This window comes from Falco punctatus (assembly GCF_963210335.1).
Source record: "Falco punctatus genome assembly, chromosome: 6".
Classification (NCBI taxonomy): Eukaryota; Metazoa; Chordata; class Aves; order Falconiformes; family Falconidae; genus Falco; species Falco punctatus.
Genome location: NC_137585.1, coordinates 31,417,548 through 31,437,369, shown reverse-complemented (window position 1 = coordinate 31,437,369; position 19,822 = coordinate 31,417,548). Strand labels below are relative to the sequence as shown.

At 35.7% G+C, this 19,822-nt stretch overlaps 1 protein-coding gene across 1 annotated transcript in view; it reads left to right on the top strand.

Moving 5' to 3' along the window:
* The window catches only part of SLC41A2 (solute carrier family 41 member 2), a 54,717-nt gene that overhangs the window by 13,887 nt on the left and 21,008 nt on the right, over positions 1–19,822 (top strand). Inside the window, exons 4-8 of the mRNA XM_080394025.1 lie at positions 536–607; positions 1,454–1,598; positions 3,500–3,646; positions 13,046–13,193; positions 13,751–13,830. Coding sequence (XP_080250151.1) covers positions 536–607; positions 1,454–1,598; positions 3,500–3,646; positions 13,046–13,193; positions 13,751–13,830 — 592 coding nt within the window. The remainder of the gene's footprint in view (positions 1–535; positions 608–1,453; positions 1,599–3,499; positions 3,647–13,045; positions 13,194–13,750; positions 13,831–19,822) is intronic.

The following is a 19,822-nucleotide window of genomic DNA, read 5'->3' as shown; positions in this document are numbered from 1 at the left end:
ACTAAACAGTGTTAGATGTGGTTTCTGATTTTCCATAAGCACTTGCAATTTCTCCATGCAGGTAGTTTCATTGCAGTTAATTACCACACTTGCATGAGTGTGTGTGTGTTCGCACACACATCTACTCAGTGTCCTATTAGCTCGGAATTTAAGGACCATAGGAACAAGTTGAGTCTAAAGTGACTAAACACTGGTTAAGTTTTCCTTCCAGCCATGGATCTAATCACTGGTGGTGCTTGGACATCCCTGGAATGTAAGGTAGCTAGTATATCTTGCACGGTAATGTGAGGTTAAACAAGTTACTATGTAAAACTGCATCAAATTTATCTACTTTTGGATAGATACTCTAAGTACATTTTTAAATCAACAAAAATGATTGACTTGAAAAAGTGTAGCTTAGTTTTAACTTGCTTTCAAAATGTATCTTTTTTTGTATGAGTTGAATTATTTGTGGGTTTCTGCCTTGTTAGTTAGTGTATTTTCAAGTAATACAATTTTGAACCCAAATATCTGAATTATTTTGTAATTTTGACAGGTAAATATTGGAAAAATGGATTCTCCTATTGAGAAATGGAACCTGATAATCGGCAATTTGGCCTTAAAACAGGTAAATATGTTGGATTTATTTGATTAACACTTCTAAGTGAGCAAAGTTATTGAAAAAGTCTATCACAAACATTGGTAAGTATGGAGGTGGGCAATGTTAATGAGAAACTAGTTCTGCTACACTGGCTCATATTTAACATACATTTACATGACTTTTTTTTTTAAGAGTTTAGTTCTTCTTTAAGACAATGTGAGCTTATATTTATCAGAAGAAGAGGTAAAGTATTCTTTGTCACTGTAGCAACAGTATTTCCTTTTTAATATTTCTGAGAGGATCAGAGGATAATCAGAGAAAAAATTCAGATTTGGCAAAACCTTTTAAATTTGACCTCTCAAATGTTTTCAGTACTGTATTTGCATTGGATTCAGTGTTTAGAAGAAGTATGTGATAGAGCTTTTGGATAATAAACGATATTTTAAATAGTTGGGATATTTGAGGAAAGGAGTGCTTGTTCCCCAAAGCAACTATTTCTTAACTTTTCCATGTTCATGTGTTATAATACAACATGCTCAAAAAATAGGTGAAATGTTATGCTATGACTTCACTGTTTTAAGTGGCTTAGGAGCCTCTTTAGGCATTGGTTTCTGGTAAATCCTCAGCTCTTTTCTCTGGTTTTACTTCTGTTATTCTTGAGTCTCTGAAATGCTGGTAAAGCCTTTGCTGCTGATGTAAGATTTTTCTTCTTGATCATCCAAGGTTATCATCTCTATGAAATGGATGAGCATTATTCCTTTACACCTTGCAAATAAATGTAGATAGGAGAAAAGAATAACAGAAAATGATGCTGTAGTCCTCCGAAGTCTATCAACTATGTTAAGAATTGTTCACCTTCTTATTCTTTTCCAGGTTCAGGCAACAGTAGTTGGATTTCTGGCAGCAGTGGCTGCAGTTATATTGGGCTGGATTCCAGAGGGCAAATACCGCTTTGATCATTCAGTCCTTCTGTGTTCTAGCAGCGTAGCAACTGCCTTCATAGCTTCCCTTTTACAAGGTAAAAGGAGCATATCTCTTACTTTTTACATTTATTTAGTTTTCTGTGAATGCTGAATGTATATTATGTTGGTAGTCTTTAAAAATTTAAATCCAGTAAGGTATAATAGATCTGAAACACAGCTGAGGGTAGGATGCTCTTTTGGAATTTCCATATAGGTCTGCATATTACGTTCCTCTCCTGTCATATTCTTTGAAAAGGTTTTGATTTGCGTGACCTCCTGAGCATACCTAAAACAAAAAGTATGGGTTTTTTTTTAGATTTTACCTGATATGATGGAGAACTTTTTTCCCTGCTTTCTAAATTGATTAATGTACAAAATATATTGTTAGTACTAAACAGGTAGAACTTAGTTGTATTTAAACCCAGGTGAACCCGGATGTTAGTTCAGCTGAAGTTCCTGGCTGTCCATGCTGCTTATATGTTAGTTTGTGCTCTGTTTTCTATCTTAAGTGAACAAATTGGTTTAAGTGAAGGGTTTGGGCCAAGTTCAAGTCCCCTGCTATGAACAGTGCCAGTGTCTGTCTGGAGCCATATGGCATGATGAATTTAATCTTCTCCTCCCAACTGACAGGAAACATTTAACCATAAAAGATGGTGCTTAATAGACATGAGGGGGTGAAAAAAGTACCTCTACTTGCGACATATTCTTAATGAAAATACATAGCCAGTAGTCTTAATAATGGTAAGTCAGGTAAAATATTTTAACTTCCTTATTTTACTCATTTAATATGCCTAATGTGAGAATTTCAAAATTATTAAAGTTTTGCATGGAATTAAGAGCACACACTTTTTCTAGTGACTACAAAGCCATTGAGTTTAATCATGTGCAGAATTTAGAGCAGCAAGAGAACTGAGGAACATGAGTACATTTTTTTCACCTCTCATGTATAATTTGGACATGAAGAGAAACATTTTTTGTTATCTGGTGATGGGCCAACATAGGAAATTACTTTCTAAGCTTCATTCTCCTACATGTGAAAGAGGTGCTTTTGAAATGTTGTGATGCTACAGGATCATTTCAGTCCTTTTTTTTGAGAACTTCAGGAAGTGTAACTCTTTAGGCAGTTTTTCTGAAAGTGAACTTTTAATGCAGCCTAAAATACATAATATTGGTAAAATACATGAAAATTATAATACCAATTTCTCAAAAATTCATTAAAATAACATAAAAGATAGCATATCCAGTTGAAACTCTTACGTATATTATATGATGAGAGGGAAATTACTCAAGTTATGCCAAAGGCAACTGTTAATAACAACATGAATTTTATTTTTAGTAGCCACTAACATTCTGCAGGAAATACCTCTTAAATAGCGTTGCTGTTTATAGGAAAAAAAATAGAAACCAACACCCCTAATTAAAATTTTTTAACTGTGTAGCAAGTAACATTTTTACATGTTATCTTTGTTTTAATTTATGATGTAGCTTCTTGATGTTTGGTGCTAAGTCCATGACTGAAAACCTTGTACAATATCAGATGCTGAAGTATTTAATCTTATGTTGTTTTCAGCCTAGTGTCATTTAAATTTTGATCAGTGAAAATTAATAGGGTGTAGAAATAACACACTGCATATTTTTTTCTTCAGGAAATGGCGATTTACAATTTCAATAGTTATAATTCTAATCATAAGCAAAACAGTTCATTGTATGGATGGTTCTTGATTTTTTTTTTGTGTGTGTGTGTATGCTTACTGTATTTCTTTCAATATAGAACCCCATTTTTAAAAATTGCTAAAACTTAAAAATACAGACATCAGTCAGGTGGGAAGAACAAGCATCCTGGGACAAAAGCACTGCCTTCTTGTTTATTAAGTTTGAAATTGCCATTATCTTGGGATTTTCTGTGGAGTTACAACAGTAGATACGATTACTGTACTGTCTTCTTTGTTGAATCTAGGAATAATAATGGTTGGTGTTATTGTTGGATCAAAGAAGACTGGTATTAACCCTGACAATGTTGCCACTCCTATAGCAGCAAGTTTTGGAGATCTTATCACTCTTGCTATACTAGCATGGATAAGTCAGGGTCTTTATACTTGCCTTGGTAAGTACATTTCTCAGTGTGTGTGTCTCCCTAGGAACCTCTTCTGGGTTAGGAGGGTGGGGAGAAGGCAGGGAGGGAGAGATTCAGAAAACTTTTGACTCTTTGGTCAACATTTATACCATTGAATGATAAGTCTTGGGTTGCAGCATTATGCCATGATCTTTTTTGTTTTGTTTTAAGATGATAGAAGTCACTAACCACAATCTTGGCACAATCTACTAATACCTGAAAGACTCTCACAGTATCACAGTCAATCTACAGGTGAATTAGAAATTGTAGTTGCTGTATTTACCCTGCTGTCTTGCGGGGGAGGGAAGCTCTCTTGATCCAAGTTTTCTTGAATGCCCACCCCTAAATCAAATATTTGCTTCTCAAAGCCCTTTTGAATTGTTCTCACCTGGCTCTGAGGGGGAAGGAGTTGGACTGGCTATCTTGATAAGCTGCTGGGAAAGGAGTTTTGCTTTGAGCATTTTTTCTGTGTTAGGGTGTGGCTTTACAGACCATTCAAATTATCTTGAGCTGCAGCAATGTCCAGAAACCAAAATAAAAATAATTTAAGTAATTTGAGTAACAATAGCAAGTTGTCAAGTATGTATTCAAAGAAGTGAAGCCTAATTTTGGATATATTTGTGCTTTGTGATTGCTCTGACCCAAAGACTATTGTGAGTTTCCTTATGATTCCTTCCAAGTGCTTTCTAGCTCCCATTGCAATACCTTCTTGTTTCTTCGTTTCTCCTACTTCAGCTTCCAATACCAGTTTCCTCAGCTCTTTCCTATCTCCTTTCCCTCACAGTGACACTTCCATGTCTCCCTCCTGTTCCCTGTGCCTGTGCTTGATTTTACCAGTTTCCTTCTGCTTTTCAGTAAATGAATTAACTGCTTCCAGCGTCTCCGGCTGGAATGACCCTGCTTTCTTCTGGTTTTTGTTGTTGTTTGTTTGTTTGTTTGGTTGGTTTTTGTCTTACAAATTTGGTGACTGTATTTGAAACAAATCCACTGATTTAGCTGTAGCTTTCTTCAGAACAGCAGTTCTGCCATACAAGATGTAAAAATCTATAACCACTGTGAATAGCTAAGCAGCAAAGGAGAGGCCTTAGTTGACCACTGACTACAGAGGGCAATGATCTAATTCTACCGCATGCATGAATTGTCTGTTTCTTGATGATTGTTTTTTACTGTTTACTTGCTTTCCCACTAATAGCTATGAACAGGTGAATCGCACATAAAGAGCTCCAAACTAATTTTCTTACAAATTACCTCCCCCCCCACTCCCAGCCCCAGTCTGCAGTTCTTCTGCCAGTTATTTGCATGTTTCTATAGTCCCTTTGAAACTGTCTTTCAGAATTCTAGGACCTGTACTGCCTAAATCCTACATTCTTAAAGGAGCAGACCACTGTAGAAGGTTCATCATCACAATGTCTGCTAAAAATGAATATTCCTATAATTATTATTAGGAGCATGCTCAGATAGTAGCTGATGTAATGAAATGCTTGGTTGTCACAAAGGAGATACAAACTTGGAAAATGAGTATGAGAAACTAAAAAATGTGTCTTGTTTTCTCCTGTTTCTTCATCTCCCCCCTGAATACACAAAAAGTGTGAAAACATTTTCTCACAGGAGAAGAATGTTCAGAACAAGATTTAAAGTTAAATTACTGCTGCAACCGATTCCTTCCATAGAAACTATTTAAAGTATATTGTATTTTAAAAGACATGATTGGAGACAATTATAGTATAGGATACCACAGGCTAAATTTTGTCTTGCCCATAATAGTTTTACCAGAAGTGTTATCACCACATATGTTCTTTATGTCTATGCTCATTGTTCAAGCCTTTTTATGTAAAAATTAGAGCTGCCCATGTGTAAGTATTATATCAGTCAGAAAACGTATCTAGTAAGACTCAAATGACCTTGGTGTGACTTGCCATTTTGTTTCTTTGTTTTCAACTGATGGTTTCATATTTTCAGTATTTGATTTTTCATATCTAGAAAATGTTGACATGATGTCAGCTTAAATGTATCAGTGGGCAATATAGCCATTTTTAATATTTTCTATATTTTTGTTAAAACTTGAATTGTATTGATAATTTCATAACTATATTTAAGTACTTTGTATTATATTCTAATAAACATTTCTCAAATACTTCCTTTAAATACTTATTTTAAGGAAGTTTATAGACTTACAGTGAAAAGAAAATGGATGGAGATTTTTTCAACCTCTCTTCTTTCTTTTTTCCTAATGAGAAAAACAGAGAGGAGGCCTCTATTCTCATGAAATTTGGTGTCTCTAGCTAATTCTGGGGCTGGGATAATAATTAGAGTTTAGCTCATTAGAGACTGTTTATCTAGATTTATTGCTATGCCCAAAGATCTTACTAGACTGGTACGTTGAGTTATTCTGCTGAAAATAGATTTCAGGTTCCAACAACTGACATGTTTGAAATTAGTTCAAAATTAGGGTTTGTGCAACTCAGTGATGTGCCAGGGAAGTTGGTATACCCCCTAGATAGAAAGGAGTTAACCAGGAGAGAATTAGTTAGGGTGATTGGCGTATTCTAGTTATCTGGACAGGTGTGGAGTTGGAAGAAGTTGTAAAATTTGGGTTAACACTGAGATTAGAGCTGGGGCTAGGGTTATGATTAAAATTTATTCTGGTCAGGACTGTATCTGATTTAAAATAATTAATGCTAGACTTCAGGTTTTAAATCTTAACTAGTAAGTATTTCAAATGAAGTTTCTTAGATACTTATGCCCTGTGGGTCAAACTTCATTTTAGTTTTTAAAATTTTGCTTTGTAGACTACATTGTAATGAATATGCCAGTGATTTTTTCATTTGTTTCCTAAACTTTTCCCTGCAAACACTGTTTTCTTGTGCTTTTTTGGCTTTGTTTTTTCATATTTAGAAAATGTTGACATGATGTCAGTCAAATTTGCATTGCAATGGTCTCTGTATAATTGCCTAAGCTGAACCCATATGACTGAGGCAGTAAATTATTAATACCAAGCCTTACTGTTTTTAAACAGCTTCCTCTACTCCTTCCCATTTTTATTTTTTTTTTAAATTGTGGCCACAGGCAAAACTTAGTTACATGTGCTGGTATTTAAGTAGTAGCTGGATTTTAATAGTAGCAACACTGCTCATTTGTAAATAAAGAACATGTATTATTTTGTGGCTGTATCTAGTACTGCCTTCCTACGCTTTATATAAATTACAAATAATGTTTTTTTAAGGAGTACCTAATTACTCCTAATATTTCAGTTTCTCATAAAAGATGCTTGTTTGGGTTTTTTTAATAAAAAAATGAACAAAACTGCATTCAGCTCTCAGAAGATGGGGAAAAAAACTTGGACTTCTTTCTTCCTTTCACACATTTCCAGAAATTTACACCTCTAGTTACAGATAACCTAATGTGTCTCAGAGGAATAAGAAAAGAAGTGGGGCCAGTTTGAACTGGTCCTTTGCTGCTTTTACAGATGTCATGGCCATTCACACTTTGGTCAGCAACTGTAGTTGAAAAGCAGATCCCACACACGTATGTGTAGAGGAGAAGTTTAGTGTGCTCAAGTACACTTCTAAGGGTTACTCCCAATTTTCTTTCTGTACGGTCTTCTAAAAATACATCTCTTTTGGTGACATATGTGATTATCTAGTTACCACTAAAATGGCTGCTTCTGCTCTTTATTTTTTCCCCCATGTTTTTGTATTACTTTCTTGTAGGAAACAGAGAGTCTTTCTCAAGTAAGGGCATACCAGAAAGCCCTTGGAAATGTGTGGTATCCAAGGTGCATGTATTTGAACTATGAAAGAGTATTAAGGAATAAAAGTATGGAGTAGCTTCAGCTCAGGAGAGATACGCTAAGTTGTGAATGGCAGGGAAGAGGCATTCAGAAAATGAATAGGTGACAGGTTAAAAAAAGTTAACGAAACTTTATTACACAATACGTGATTGGGATGTGGACTTACTGCTGTGATATATTCAGAGGACCAAAGTGATTTTAGAAAACTATTTGGATAAATTAATGAGAGAAGGATCCATTGAGAAGTATTGAATAGATGGATGCAGACAGAAACTTGAGTGATGAAATCCCCAAGGCAAATGGCAGCAGAAGCTGGCAGAGCACTCTGAAAAAAGCATCACTCTTAAACTTGTTATTTTCTTTTCTTCTTTCCATAAGCCTGAACTGCTGACCACAGTCAGACACAGGATAATGGACTAGATGAGGCGTTTGGCCTCACCCACCACAGAGGTTCTTATGTTATTTTTGTTGTTTCCCTGCTTTCTCAGTGCCACAATAACAGGCACAAGGGGGATGTTGTAAAGAACCTCACAGTTTATGGGCTAGTAATGAAGCAGGTGGGACTTGCCTCTGAACTGTATTCTGAATTAGTAACTATTTTCCCCTATGGTTTTTTAGCCTAGCTACTCAAATGTACTGAAACAAAAGTTAAGTTTCTGGCTGCTCTCTGCATGGGAGGAGTTGTTTTCAAATAACAAAACTGAAAGTGGGGAAATGATTTACATACAAGCTTTACGCTTGTCTGTAACAGAGCTGTACACCTGTGCCCAGCCTCTGATTTGATACGATGCTTCATGCCATACCCAGAAGAGACAGGGAGGAAGAAACCAAAAAGGACTGGAGCATTTTTACCTAGGCTAGGGCCAAATGAAACATCTCACGTGGACACCGTTGCATATATAATTTCTCAAAAGTTCATCCGAGTGCTTTAAAAATAACGGCAAAGCTATCAAACATAGGGATGTACATAGTGAAAGGTTATCAGTTCTTTCTGTCTTAACAACTCCCTAAAAAACGAGCGGTACCGGCGCAGCGTGGTTCCGCAGCGGGGGCAGCACTAGAGGGCTCCCCAGGACTGCCGCTGGACCCGGCCGCTGCGCCCCGAGCAGGCGGGGAGCGCCGCGGGGTAGGCAGCCCCAGAATATTCAGTCCGACCGTCTGTGTTGCTTGTCATTTGTCGGTAATGATCTGAAGTCTTCGTCTAAAGCTTTCCTTTGTTTCTCACAGAATGTGTCTTAAATATATGCATTAAATACACGCATTAAATATATGCATTTCTCTCTCGTGCGTGTTGGATCCAGGCTATGAAGACAAATTGTGTGCTTCGTATTATTATTTTCAGGTTCCTATCGGTTGCTTTGAAGTAGCCTATTTCCAATTTACCCTTTTACTTCCTACTAGAGGCTGCATTGTTTGTAGTGGCACTGCACTGAACAGTCTGTCACAGGAGATATCCTGCACAAGGAGTAAAACACTAAGCATCTGAGTTCTCTGAACTAGATTAATTTATATAATTGCTTACTAAAGGGTTTACTTTACTAAAGGAAGATCAGTAAGGACTCAGTTGAGAACTTTGTCTCTTTCCTCTTCCATCCTTCCTTTTTTGATTTAAAGTGACAGTCAGAAGTTCATTGAAGAGCTGAGTGCTTTTAGGAGTTCATCTTCTACTGTGGGACGGTACAAATTCTATAGCAGAGCCAGGCTGAGCGAGAGTCCTTTTACTGTGTAAGCTACCTGCTATAAATCTATCAAAAATGGGGTGAAGTGAGCCCTAAAAGAGGAGTAATTTATTCCCTTTTCCCATTCTCCAGCTATTGCACAATACATTTTCTTCTTCTGTGAATTAAATATGAAGAGGAAGATGGCCCACTCTTCCTTAAAAGATGCATTTCAAAGTTAATATCTTTTTAAATTCTTATAGTATGGTGTTCTACAAGTAGAATCTCCCACAGAAAAAGAAAAGAAAGAAAAAAAAGTCCTACACTCTGTTCCCAAGAGTTAAGTTGGAGTTGAGTAGTTTCGCTGGTCCTGTAGGTAACCGGAGTCTATCATTGTTCACTCATGACAGATTCTGTAATGTAATTCCAAATTAGTAATTGCTCCCATAGTTCTATTTTTCATTCAACTTAATAGGCAGCAGAATTTGAAGTTCTGATAGGGAGCAACTGCCTTGCATTAATTTTTACATCATCCTTACCTTAAAAAAAACCTGGGCAGGGTGAATTTCTGGAGTTTTCTGGACTAAAACTTGTGAACAATATGCTTGATTTCCTCCTTTGCTTAGCAGCATGGGGATGGTTGGTGCCCTGTTTATTTGTTTATTTACCATTCTCTCTAGCACTTTAGAACAGAGAACCCCAATAAAATGATAGTGTATTAGCATAGTGGAAGGTTTTTTTAAAAAAGAAACTAAGCTCTGTTTGTGTCCTGGCCTTGGAGATCCCCCACTCCTCAGAGCCACTCTTGGGTTTTGTTCTTTTCAAGAAGCTTACGACAGTATTGCAATGATGGAGTATCTTTTATAATTTGTTTTCTGTCCAACTCCATTTAAAGGACTCAGGTAGAAAACATATTTTGTAAGTTTTCGCTGTACTTTTCTTCACAGTGAAATGAAGACATTTATATGTACTAAAATGTTGAACAAGAAGGCCAAAAAATTGAACTCCTCTCACTTGCTGTTGACTCAGAGGAACAAGGCTAATCCATTGCTGAATACTCTTGAAAGTCCTACCTTAACGTGTTAAAAAAAAACAACCCCAAACCACTGGTTGCATTTTGCTTCATGCCATTGTCTTTTATTCACTATGCGCTTTGGTTTTATTGCTATCGAACACATATTCACTCTCTTGAAAGTTCATCTAAGTTTTGCTTTGCTATAAAAATGACAGTTTGTGTAATTTTATGGGTGCATATTTCCTTTTTTCCTGGAGCTGTGTTAACTAACTTAAAGCATGTTGAATTCAGCTAGTGAAAGGGTTGAGAATCAGCCATGGGTTAATCATGTTTCTAAGATTTGTAAAGCTACTCTTGCTTCTGGCTACTTGCTGACTTCTGAAATGGCCCTGTTGCACTGCTGATACAAATTATATTTATTTTAGTTATAAGTCATGAATCATTATACAATAGCGAGACTGTCTTCTCATACTATTTTTTCCTTTCTTTAATACTTCTTACAAAACATTTCTGTGGCAGGACGACATGTGTATGTATATTTTATATTTTACATAGTTATTAGTTACTTAGAAGTTACCAATTAAATAATTCTTCGTTAGTGTTAGTTGTTCGTTTCCTGGAGTGATTTCAGTTTTATCTATATGTTCCAACCCCCACCCCGAAGAAAGGAATTATATGATGTACTTTACTTATTTTTAGTGTTGTTCATAATTCTTGGACTAGCTCTCTAAGCTTGGAGACTGGTGCAGGCAGTTAAATACTCTCCTTTTTTTTTATTAACACATTCTAACAAGTTGTTAGTGGAATTAAAGAAATTATTGTAAAAGGCATACTTTTTTGAACCGTAATTTCCTTTCCTGTATTGGTAGAAGTCCTGTAATAAAAAGTACAGTGGGCTAATTGTTGATGTACAAGTGAAAGAATTTTAAAATTTAGTGATTAATTTGGGTAATGTTCACAATTGCATCTGTATTTTGTGGTTCAGCATTTGTTTGCAACAGAGGATCTTTGCTGACCAGCAGACTTTACCTTTTAATAAAATTGGCAACCTCTCAAAAAATGTGGCAGAGACTTGGAACTTACTTTGTGCCCTTTTGTATTTTACTAAATATATTACATTAAAGCTATTTTCTCATTCTGACCTTTAAATCAGTTATTTGGCATCTGGTACATGCTAATGCCCCTACCTTGCATATGAGAGGAATGGACAGAGAGGGAGAAAGAAAAAGTAGCAGGGATACAGTATGATTTATGTCTTGCAATTGAGGAAAAAAAAAAAAGAAAGGGGGGGGGGAAGAGAGAAGATAAAAAAATTAAATAAATACATGTAGAGTGCATGATGCCTTTCCATGTGACCAATTTTAGTGCACACTTGGGATCTTCATTGCAAGAGGAGGGAAGGGTACACTTACCTGGGCAGAAAGTAGTTCAAGAACTTTGCATCAGCATGTTTTTGTCTTTTTTTATTAAGTTTCATAAAACAAAACTGTGATTATCAAATAAAGGAATCGTGTATTCTGTGTACTCTTTTGAGTAAGAACTCTTTACATTAGGCCCACCTCTTAGTTCACAGAAAGAGGAGAAAGGAGGGAAAAGCACCAGAAAGGAAGAAGAAGATAATATACTGTTAGATAAGGAAAGGAAAAAAATTACTTCTTTTTTTGGCCTTTGTCTCATTCTTATTCTAATAGCTTTCTACTTTTAGCTTACCCAGTGAAAGGTATCTTACTATCTTTTCTGCTGGCTCTGCTGCAGAGGTTGTTATTAGTCAATGCTGAAGGATAGTAACTTCTAAAAACTCTACAGCAATTCTTCCAGGAGCAATTTTAGCTTCACCAAGATAACATCAAAGCAGTAATTGCTTGAATTTGCAGCCTTTGTAATAAGCCATAATACATGGGTGAGAATACTTTTTAATATACTAAATATTCTTTTTTAGTAAAGTGTTTGTGTGTTCTACATTAACTCGTTCAACCTGTTAATTTAAAATATGTTTTGCATTAAGACTTGTCCAAATTCTGAAAGTTTAGACAAAATGTATTTAACATTAAATACATGACCACATTTCTCATAAAACTAAATATATGTAGAAGTGGAATGTTTACATAGTTGATATACATATACACATTTGCCATCAGGATAAATTTTCCATTATTTACCTTACAGTTGAATTAGGAAGTCTTGGATCACTGTAATAGCTTCTGTGTGGATGGGATTATAAAACCAAGTAATCTGAAAAAATACTCTTTCTTTGGAAGCAGCTGTTTACCTTATAAGCTCAGCTTTGTGACGAATTTGGAACACACTGGTGTTTCCAGTTGTGTTCCTATGAAATACGATGCAATTCTGATGGACAAGTGCAAGGAGCAGAATTGCAGCTCTGAATTTTTGGACTCAGACTGGTTATAAAACAGCTGAGCTACTGGTATAAGTGTCTCGTTATGACACATTGTGCTTGCATCATTTTACATATGCTATTTTTGGGAAGATTACCATATTATCTGTGCTTTGGAAAGAAGGGGGAGTACACATGCTATGAATTTGTGTATAAACACATTTTCAATATATTAAGGGTTTTATTTTTGTAGATATGTTATAAAATAATGTTTTATGTTCCGCATCCTTATTGAATTTTTATAATAAAGCATCATACAAAAATCCTCTTCACATTTCGTTCTTTCTACAGATAGCTCTGTCCTTGAGAAGATGGGAGGCAGTGATCACAGATGGTAGATGTTAACCCTATTGTTTAACGCAGTGGTTGAAACTTTAGGTGCAGTAGTGACAAAGACTATTAAAATTCCTCAGTTGCATGATGTAGATTATAATTTATTTTAGAGTTATAAATTAGGTAAAATGTATACGAATGTCTTGAAATTAAAACAGGCTTTTGTTGTGTTTTTTTCCCCCCTATATTATTATTTCAGAGACATATTACTATGTATCTCCTTTGGTTGGTGCCTTTTTTTTGGCTCTGACTCCGATGGGGATTGTCATAGCTGCCAAACACCCAGCTACCAGAACTGTTCTCCATTCAGGATGGGAGCCTGTTATAACTGCCATGGTTATAAGCAGGTAAGTCTATTTGTCCTACTTCAACTTAATAGTCATCCTGTGCCTCTATGAATCTTATTTAACACCTGATCGTGCTTAAAATAAACATTTAAGAAGCCTCTAGAATGTAGAGTGTGAATAAACTTTGATCTTCCCAAAACAAGAAGTTACAAAGTTAAGTCACAGGTGGGAATGGAGCCAGCAGTAGCCTGTGGCAACGACTGAGCAGAAATGTGCTGTTATCAAATGAAGGAAATGGTGAGCTATTCATCTCCTCCAGTTTCCAATCAAGATTATACACTGATCTAAGAGATTATTTAATCCAGTGAAAGTTATGAATCTTAAAAGTGGAGTGATTGGCTGAAATTCTATCATCTTTTTATACAGCAAGTAAATTTCAGGATATAGATAACTATGTTAGTCTGTAGCTGAGAACAAGGTAATGGGGTGAGGGGGAAAGGTGAATTGAGAAGAAAATTGTGGGTTGAGGTGGTCTAAGACAGATGGCTAAAAAAGTTTTAAAATACTTATTAATGTACATGCTTGCCTTATTTCAAATACTGTACTTTGTTTTTCAGTATTGGTGGCCTTATTCTGGACACAACTGTATCTGATCCTAACTTAGTTGGAATTGTTGTTTATACCCCAGTAATTAATGGTAAGACTGACAGGATTGATACACCTTGGTTTGAGAAAAATCTATTACAGTAAATTTCTGTTATGCCAATTATTATCTGGAATATTAATTTCAAGTTTTGATTTTGCTGTCAACAGTTGTTTATTTGAACACTTAAGGAGTGCTTCCTGTTCTTATCTACTACAACCCTTAAAACATGATAGGGAACGTGAGAGTGGGAACCTGAAGTACGCATTAAGAAACTGAAAGTGTAGATATTGAAGTAGTATATTCAAATACTAAATGATCAGACATTATATTGAAACAGTTATGGCTGAGGAAAACGTAGATAACATTTTATTCCAAAGGATTTTCTTATGGACATCCAAGGACAAATTTTCAAAACAGTAATTTATTATTTACATGTAATGTACATAGATACAAGAACTAACAGGGATGCTACAGGCAAGTAAATAGATTTCTCAAGAAAAATGTGTGTTGTTTACTGTGCTTGGTATACACTTTCTAGGTGTGTAAGAATGTGAAATTTGTGAAAATTTGGTCCTTAAGTAGTCTATCTTCTAACTATAACAACAAGACAAATTTTATAAGAACAGTTAATATCTTATTAGGCTGATGCAGTTGGAAAATTCTTTTTTTTCCCCTATAGTGTCACAGGGTTGGTACACATTTAGGTTGCAATAGTTATTATCACCAGATCTGTTCCCACTGTATTACTGCCTATCGGTTCTTTTCCCCTTTTGTATTTCTCCATTTGATTTTTAACATCATTTTGCACTTTCTTTAATTGTTGATTTTTAAACAATATCTCCAATTAGCAAGATGATTCTGACTTCTAATTTTGGGCTTACAAAGTGCTTTTGACTTAACTTGCCCTTTACAAATTCCATATGTGTATTTTTTATTCTGTTTTCTAAGCTATCAATTAAATTATGACCACTTGTTTTCCACCTTGATAATAAAATGTTAGTATGGACACAAAGTTGGAATTTTGGACCACATTGCCCTGATATAATTAAGTTTCCAGAGGTTGCTAACGGAAATGTAGCATGGGATAGCACCAAAACATTTTTTATAAGCTTTACTACAGTTGAGAGTTTATATATCTATTGCTGCGACCATTAGGCAAACTGTTCAGTTAGAGGAGGAAATTACATTGTTTTGACAGAAGCATGTTCATGGCAAATTCGTGTTAGCTTGTTTTACAGCTTTTATATCTTCTAGATGTTTATAAATTGTCTTTTTAATATTTTTTTCTAATACTTATGTAGGAATATACATTTCACTGATACACAGATTCCCCAGGTCATCCTTTTTGGCCCTTTTTAAAGATATATTTTCTGGTTTCCCCATTACAGCCCTCTGGTATTCTTTAACTTCCAAGATAACCAGTTTGCAGAAATGATCTCTGATAATTCATGGATTGTTCATCTAGCTCTCTAAGGATACACTAAATTTAACTTACCCTCAGGCTCTAATACATAGCAGTTTGTGATATCACCATTTTTATGAAGGCAGTAGATAAAAGGAATTGAGTATTTCAGTCTTCTATAGATTATGTTGCTTGTTCTTTCCCATTAAGGGAAAGAATATTTCTTTCTTTCTTACTTTTAGTATGAAGCATTTCTGTGTTGCCACTTGTGTTCCTTGCTAACTGATTTTTTACACTTCAGCCTTTATTCTTCCTTGCCTGTGCCTTGCCTTTATGTTGATTCAAAATTGCAAGTACTTGCATCTACCTTTTGTGTGTTTCCATTTTGATTTCCAGATACCTAAAGGGCAAGGCAGACATGTTGATCTTTGATATTTTTTCTGCTTTACATCTGTAACTTTTCTTAGTAGCCCTTTTTGGTAGTCCCCTGGGTTTGCTTCCTAAGAGAAGAGGATTGTTTTTTTATTTTTAGGCAGGTGCACCCAAACCAGTGCTCTTACCAGTGGTCTCGCTTTCCTAGATGGCATCCCTTGATTGCAAAAACTAACAACTGTCTGGTGATTGTTTCTTACTGTTTCCGCATAGGTTTCTATTTCTGCTCCAGTACAGTACCAAAATACTTCCGGATTTTCTCTATAGGCTTACTAATTCTAGACTTGCTCCCTGCAATATATACACAGGTCTCATGGATGCATACCTTTCTCAAGGTCTTCTACCAGATGTTGCCATGATGATGGTCTTTTACCCTGTAGCAATTATAGACTGCTCCTGTAAGTGGGACTATGCATCCTATTCGAGGTCATTTTCTTTCACAGAAATTGGCTGTGAAACCTGGATTGCCTGCATGTTTACATTTTACATTTTTAACATTTTTAGCTAATGATTTGACTTAAGTAAACAAATTGCTAAGAATGACAGCTTACTATAAACATGCCCCTAGATAAAAGGGCAAATGTAGCACTTTGTTTCTTATTTTCTTTCCTAAGTTTATCAACAGAATTAAGGCAACGTGCATACATGCTTTTGAACTGCCTTTGGAGAAGAACTAGCCAAAAGGCCTATGTAGTCTTGGATGATTAGCTGACAGGTCAAAAGATCCTTGAAGAATTAGGCAGGTGGAAGAGAGGGAAAGCTGGGGCTATTGGAGCAGACAGGGAGAGAAAGAGTCCTTCAAGAAGGCAGGGTCAGCAAGAGCTGTGGCAGTCCCACAGTGGTCCTGTGGTGATGATCCCTGTGATGATTGTACCACCCGCATTCAAAATGTTGCTTTTTTTCTAAGTTTTGTATTTCTAGACTGTTCTTAGTCTTTGTCATATTGCCCCCTGGACTAGTACGGAATGCCTGAGAATGTTATTTTTCAAGCCACACCAGGTGCCTTACTCTGTTATTCATCTGGATTTTTCATGCCTAGCTCCTTCTTGTTTTGTTATCCATAAAGCAGGCTTTTCCAAGCTCTCAAAAGTTTAAACTTCTTCGGTGACTAGCAATGGACCATCAGCAAATTGTTTATAGTCTGGTGTTCGTATTTTTGGGACCTTTGCTATTATCCCAGACTTAAACTCTACATTGTAAGAAGAGAAACCTCCCACCAAGCTTCATTTTGGAGCTCATAGCAAGCTCATTAACAAGCTCACAACAAGCCTAATAGGCCAAGACTAGAGTCTTGCAACCTTAGCTATAAGGTAAAGTTAACCCTTCAAGGGCCGTGGCCTGTTACTACCAATAACAATAATACTTTTGCAGTGCCATTGGACAACAACAGAAGCACTAAGGAATTTTGGTTTTCCCTCATCCACAGAAAAGCAGGGGGGAGTAATGTGTAAGTGTTGTATGTGCATGTGCTAACCCCCTTAACCCTCAGAATTAGTAAGGACAGAGGCATTTTTATTCGAAATTTTTAAGAAAATATGTTCTGTGTAGAGGATGCAGAGTGAGCCCGTTTTATGGTACATCTCCTGGAAAAGGAAATTGTAGGTAGGTGATTTTTTTTTGGTTGCTGTTAGATTAGACTCTCCTGGGTTTCATAATTCTACTGGCACCTTTTGATATTTCTGGTCAGTATAGTGTAGTAACCCGGGGTTTAGGAAATCTCTCAGTTAAAAAAGCACATCTGTTGACATTCATTTACTGACATAAAAGGTGTGCTAGACCACTTAACAGATGGCTTTTAAACATTACTGTTGCAGAAAGCTTTCTCTACGAGTTCTTTCCTGGCCTTGGAATTCTCATTGTAAGCCTAAGCAGTGAAAGGGACTGAGGGTTTTCCCCTCAAAACACTTTTCACATGCCTTTTTCTTTCTCTTACCTTAAAGTCTGTTATCCCTATGACACAGAAAATCAGAAAGAAACCAGGGAGACCTGAAAGAAATACTGTAACCTGTTGGGATTGTGTCTAGCCAAAATTTGAGGACAGTGTAGATGTGTCCAGGATTTCAAGCTGTCATTGGGGTTTTTCGGTGCCAGTTGCCATATCCTGAATTCCTGAACAGTATGCACTGCAAAGCGGTCAGGTGTTAGGCTTCCTGTGTGCACCATTAAGCAGCTTTCAGCCTGGCTCTGTCTAGATGGTTTGCATATTATTAGATGTGATACAAGTTACTTTCATCAACTATGTTACAGTGTGGAGCCATAAATCTTTTGGTTTAAGAAATATTGGTCTGGAATTGAGCAACCTCAAAGGTTCATACACCTATTAATAATAATTGCAAAGATTTGCCAAGAATATTAAAATAGTTCTTAAGCAGACAGGCATTTATAGTCAGCTTTACTGCTAGTGACTAGAAGTATTTCAGAACCGCTTCTCCATTTTTTGCCTGTTAAACACATTTCTTGAGATGAATAATTATTTTTAATTCTATGCTTGGTTGGGTTAAATTGTAACTCTTCTTTTTAACAATAAATAAATAATTCTGTGCTTTCAGCCACTGTGGTACTTACAAGCTACTTGAGATTTAGATATCTGTGTTTCATGTACTGAAGTTCTGAATAAAATAGCTAAGCCCAAGTGTGGCTGTGCTTCAGCCTAGATACTCAAGTTGATCTTTATGTTTATTAATGGGTGAGATGGTTAAAATTTGTAAATCTTCTTACAGCATCACAGCATGTTGAATTTGACTCAGGAATTGCAATTTGCAAGTCACCAAGACTTTTTTGCACAGAATGAAAATAATGCCTTAAACAATTGTATGCTTCTGAATATGCAGCAGAAATGAACTAAGGTGCAGTTAACAGATAGAGATTTTCCTCTCCATTTTGTTGTATGCTTAGACAAAACATTGTGAGATACCTTCTAAGTATTTGCATTTCATGAGTTACTGCATAATAACCAACATGTTGGTAGACTTTACCCCATTTTTATGCATCTTGTGGAATGGAGGTTCAGCAAATTAATTCTGATAACACCTGAAAATCAGAAAAGCTTTGCAGGCTTTAATGTAGAAAAACTTGCCTTTGCAGATGGTTTGAAGCAGTACTTTTAAAGAGTAATGCAGACCTGTTGTAATATTTCTTACTCTTTGGCTGTACATATTGTAAGTGTGCTTGATATCTGGAGGGAATAAATGTAGATCAAGGAATATAAGAAACTCATATGAGAAAATTTAACACAAAACTTGCTGAATGCCTGTTGTCTGGAAGATGAAAGTTAAGCTTATGTTATATATTCCCCAAACCATACCTTTTTCATCTATTAGTATGGTAAATTGAATGAAAGACTTTCAGGTCTTTCAAGAGAGCTTTTGATGTAAATTGTTTATAGAGAATATGGAAAGAAAACACCCAAAACCCATTCCACCTAAAAAAAAAAAAAAGTAAAGTATTTTTAAATAATTGTATATTTTAAACTCTTACGGCATAGTTATACTGTCAGCTTTCACGCAACAGAGTAGTGTTTTGATTAGAAGATGACCATTGTCCCAGAGAGTTGAGCATCTGAAATTTGGCTCTGTAAATTACACGAGAAAACAGTAGTGTACTTGTGTGGTTGTAGAACAGTTTGGCTGGGTAGCAAATTAATTTTCTGCAACCTGAATTGGAAAGAATGTGATAGTCTCAGAAGGCACATAGACTGTACGAGAACTTTATAATTCAGTCTTTGTTTTGGCATGAAAAAGGAGGAGGGTTTTGATTTTGGGTATTTACTTCTGATGCATTATTGGGTGATAGTTTTACTGTTTTTTAGTTACTAATCTGCACATGTAGATCTGCATATTCTATGCTATTATAGATGTGTGTTCTTTCTTTAAAGTATTAGTTGTAAATTTTTTACATTTCAGTAATCATCAGTTTTCACAACAGTTACATTCAGAATATTACCGTTTTTTGACACTCAAGGATCAATTTTTTATTAGGCATAGGAAAGAAATGATTTATGAGTCAAAACATAAAATGTAATAGTTTGCGTATATAATGTTATCTCAAAGACTTCTCTTAAAAAAAAGTCCCTATAGAAAAAGTTAATAATTTCCAACTGCTTTCCTTCAAACATTTTTAAGCATTAAAAGAAATCCTACAAAAAAGAAATATGGATTAAAAAAAAACAACCAAAAAAGGTAACTAGTTAAGCTAGGCTTCTAACCTAAG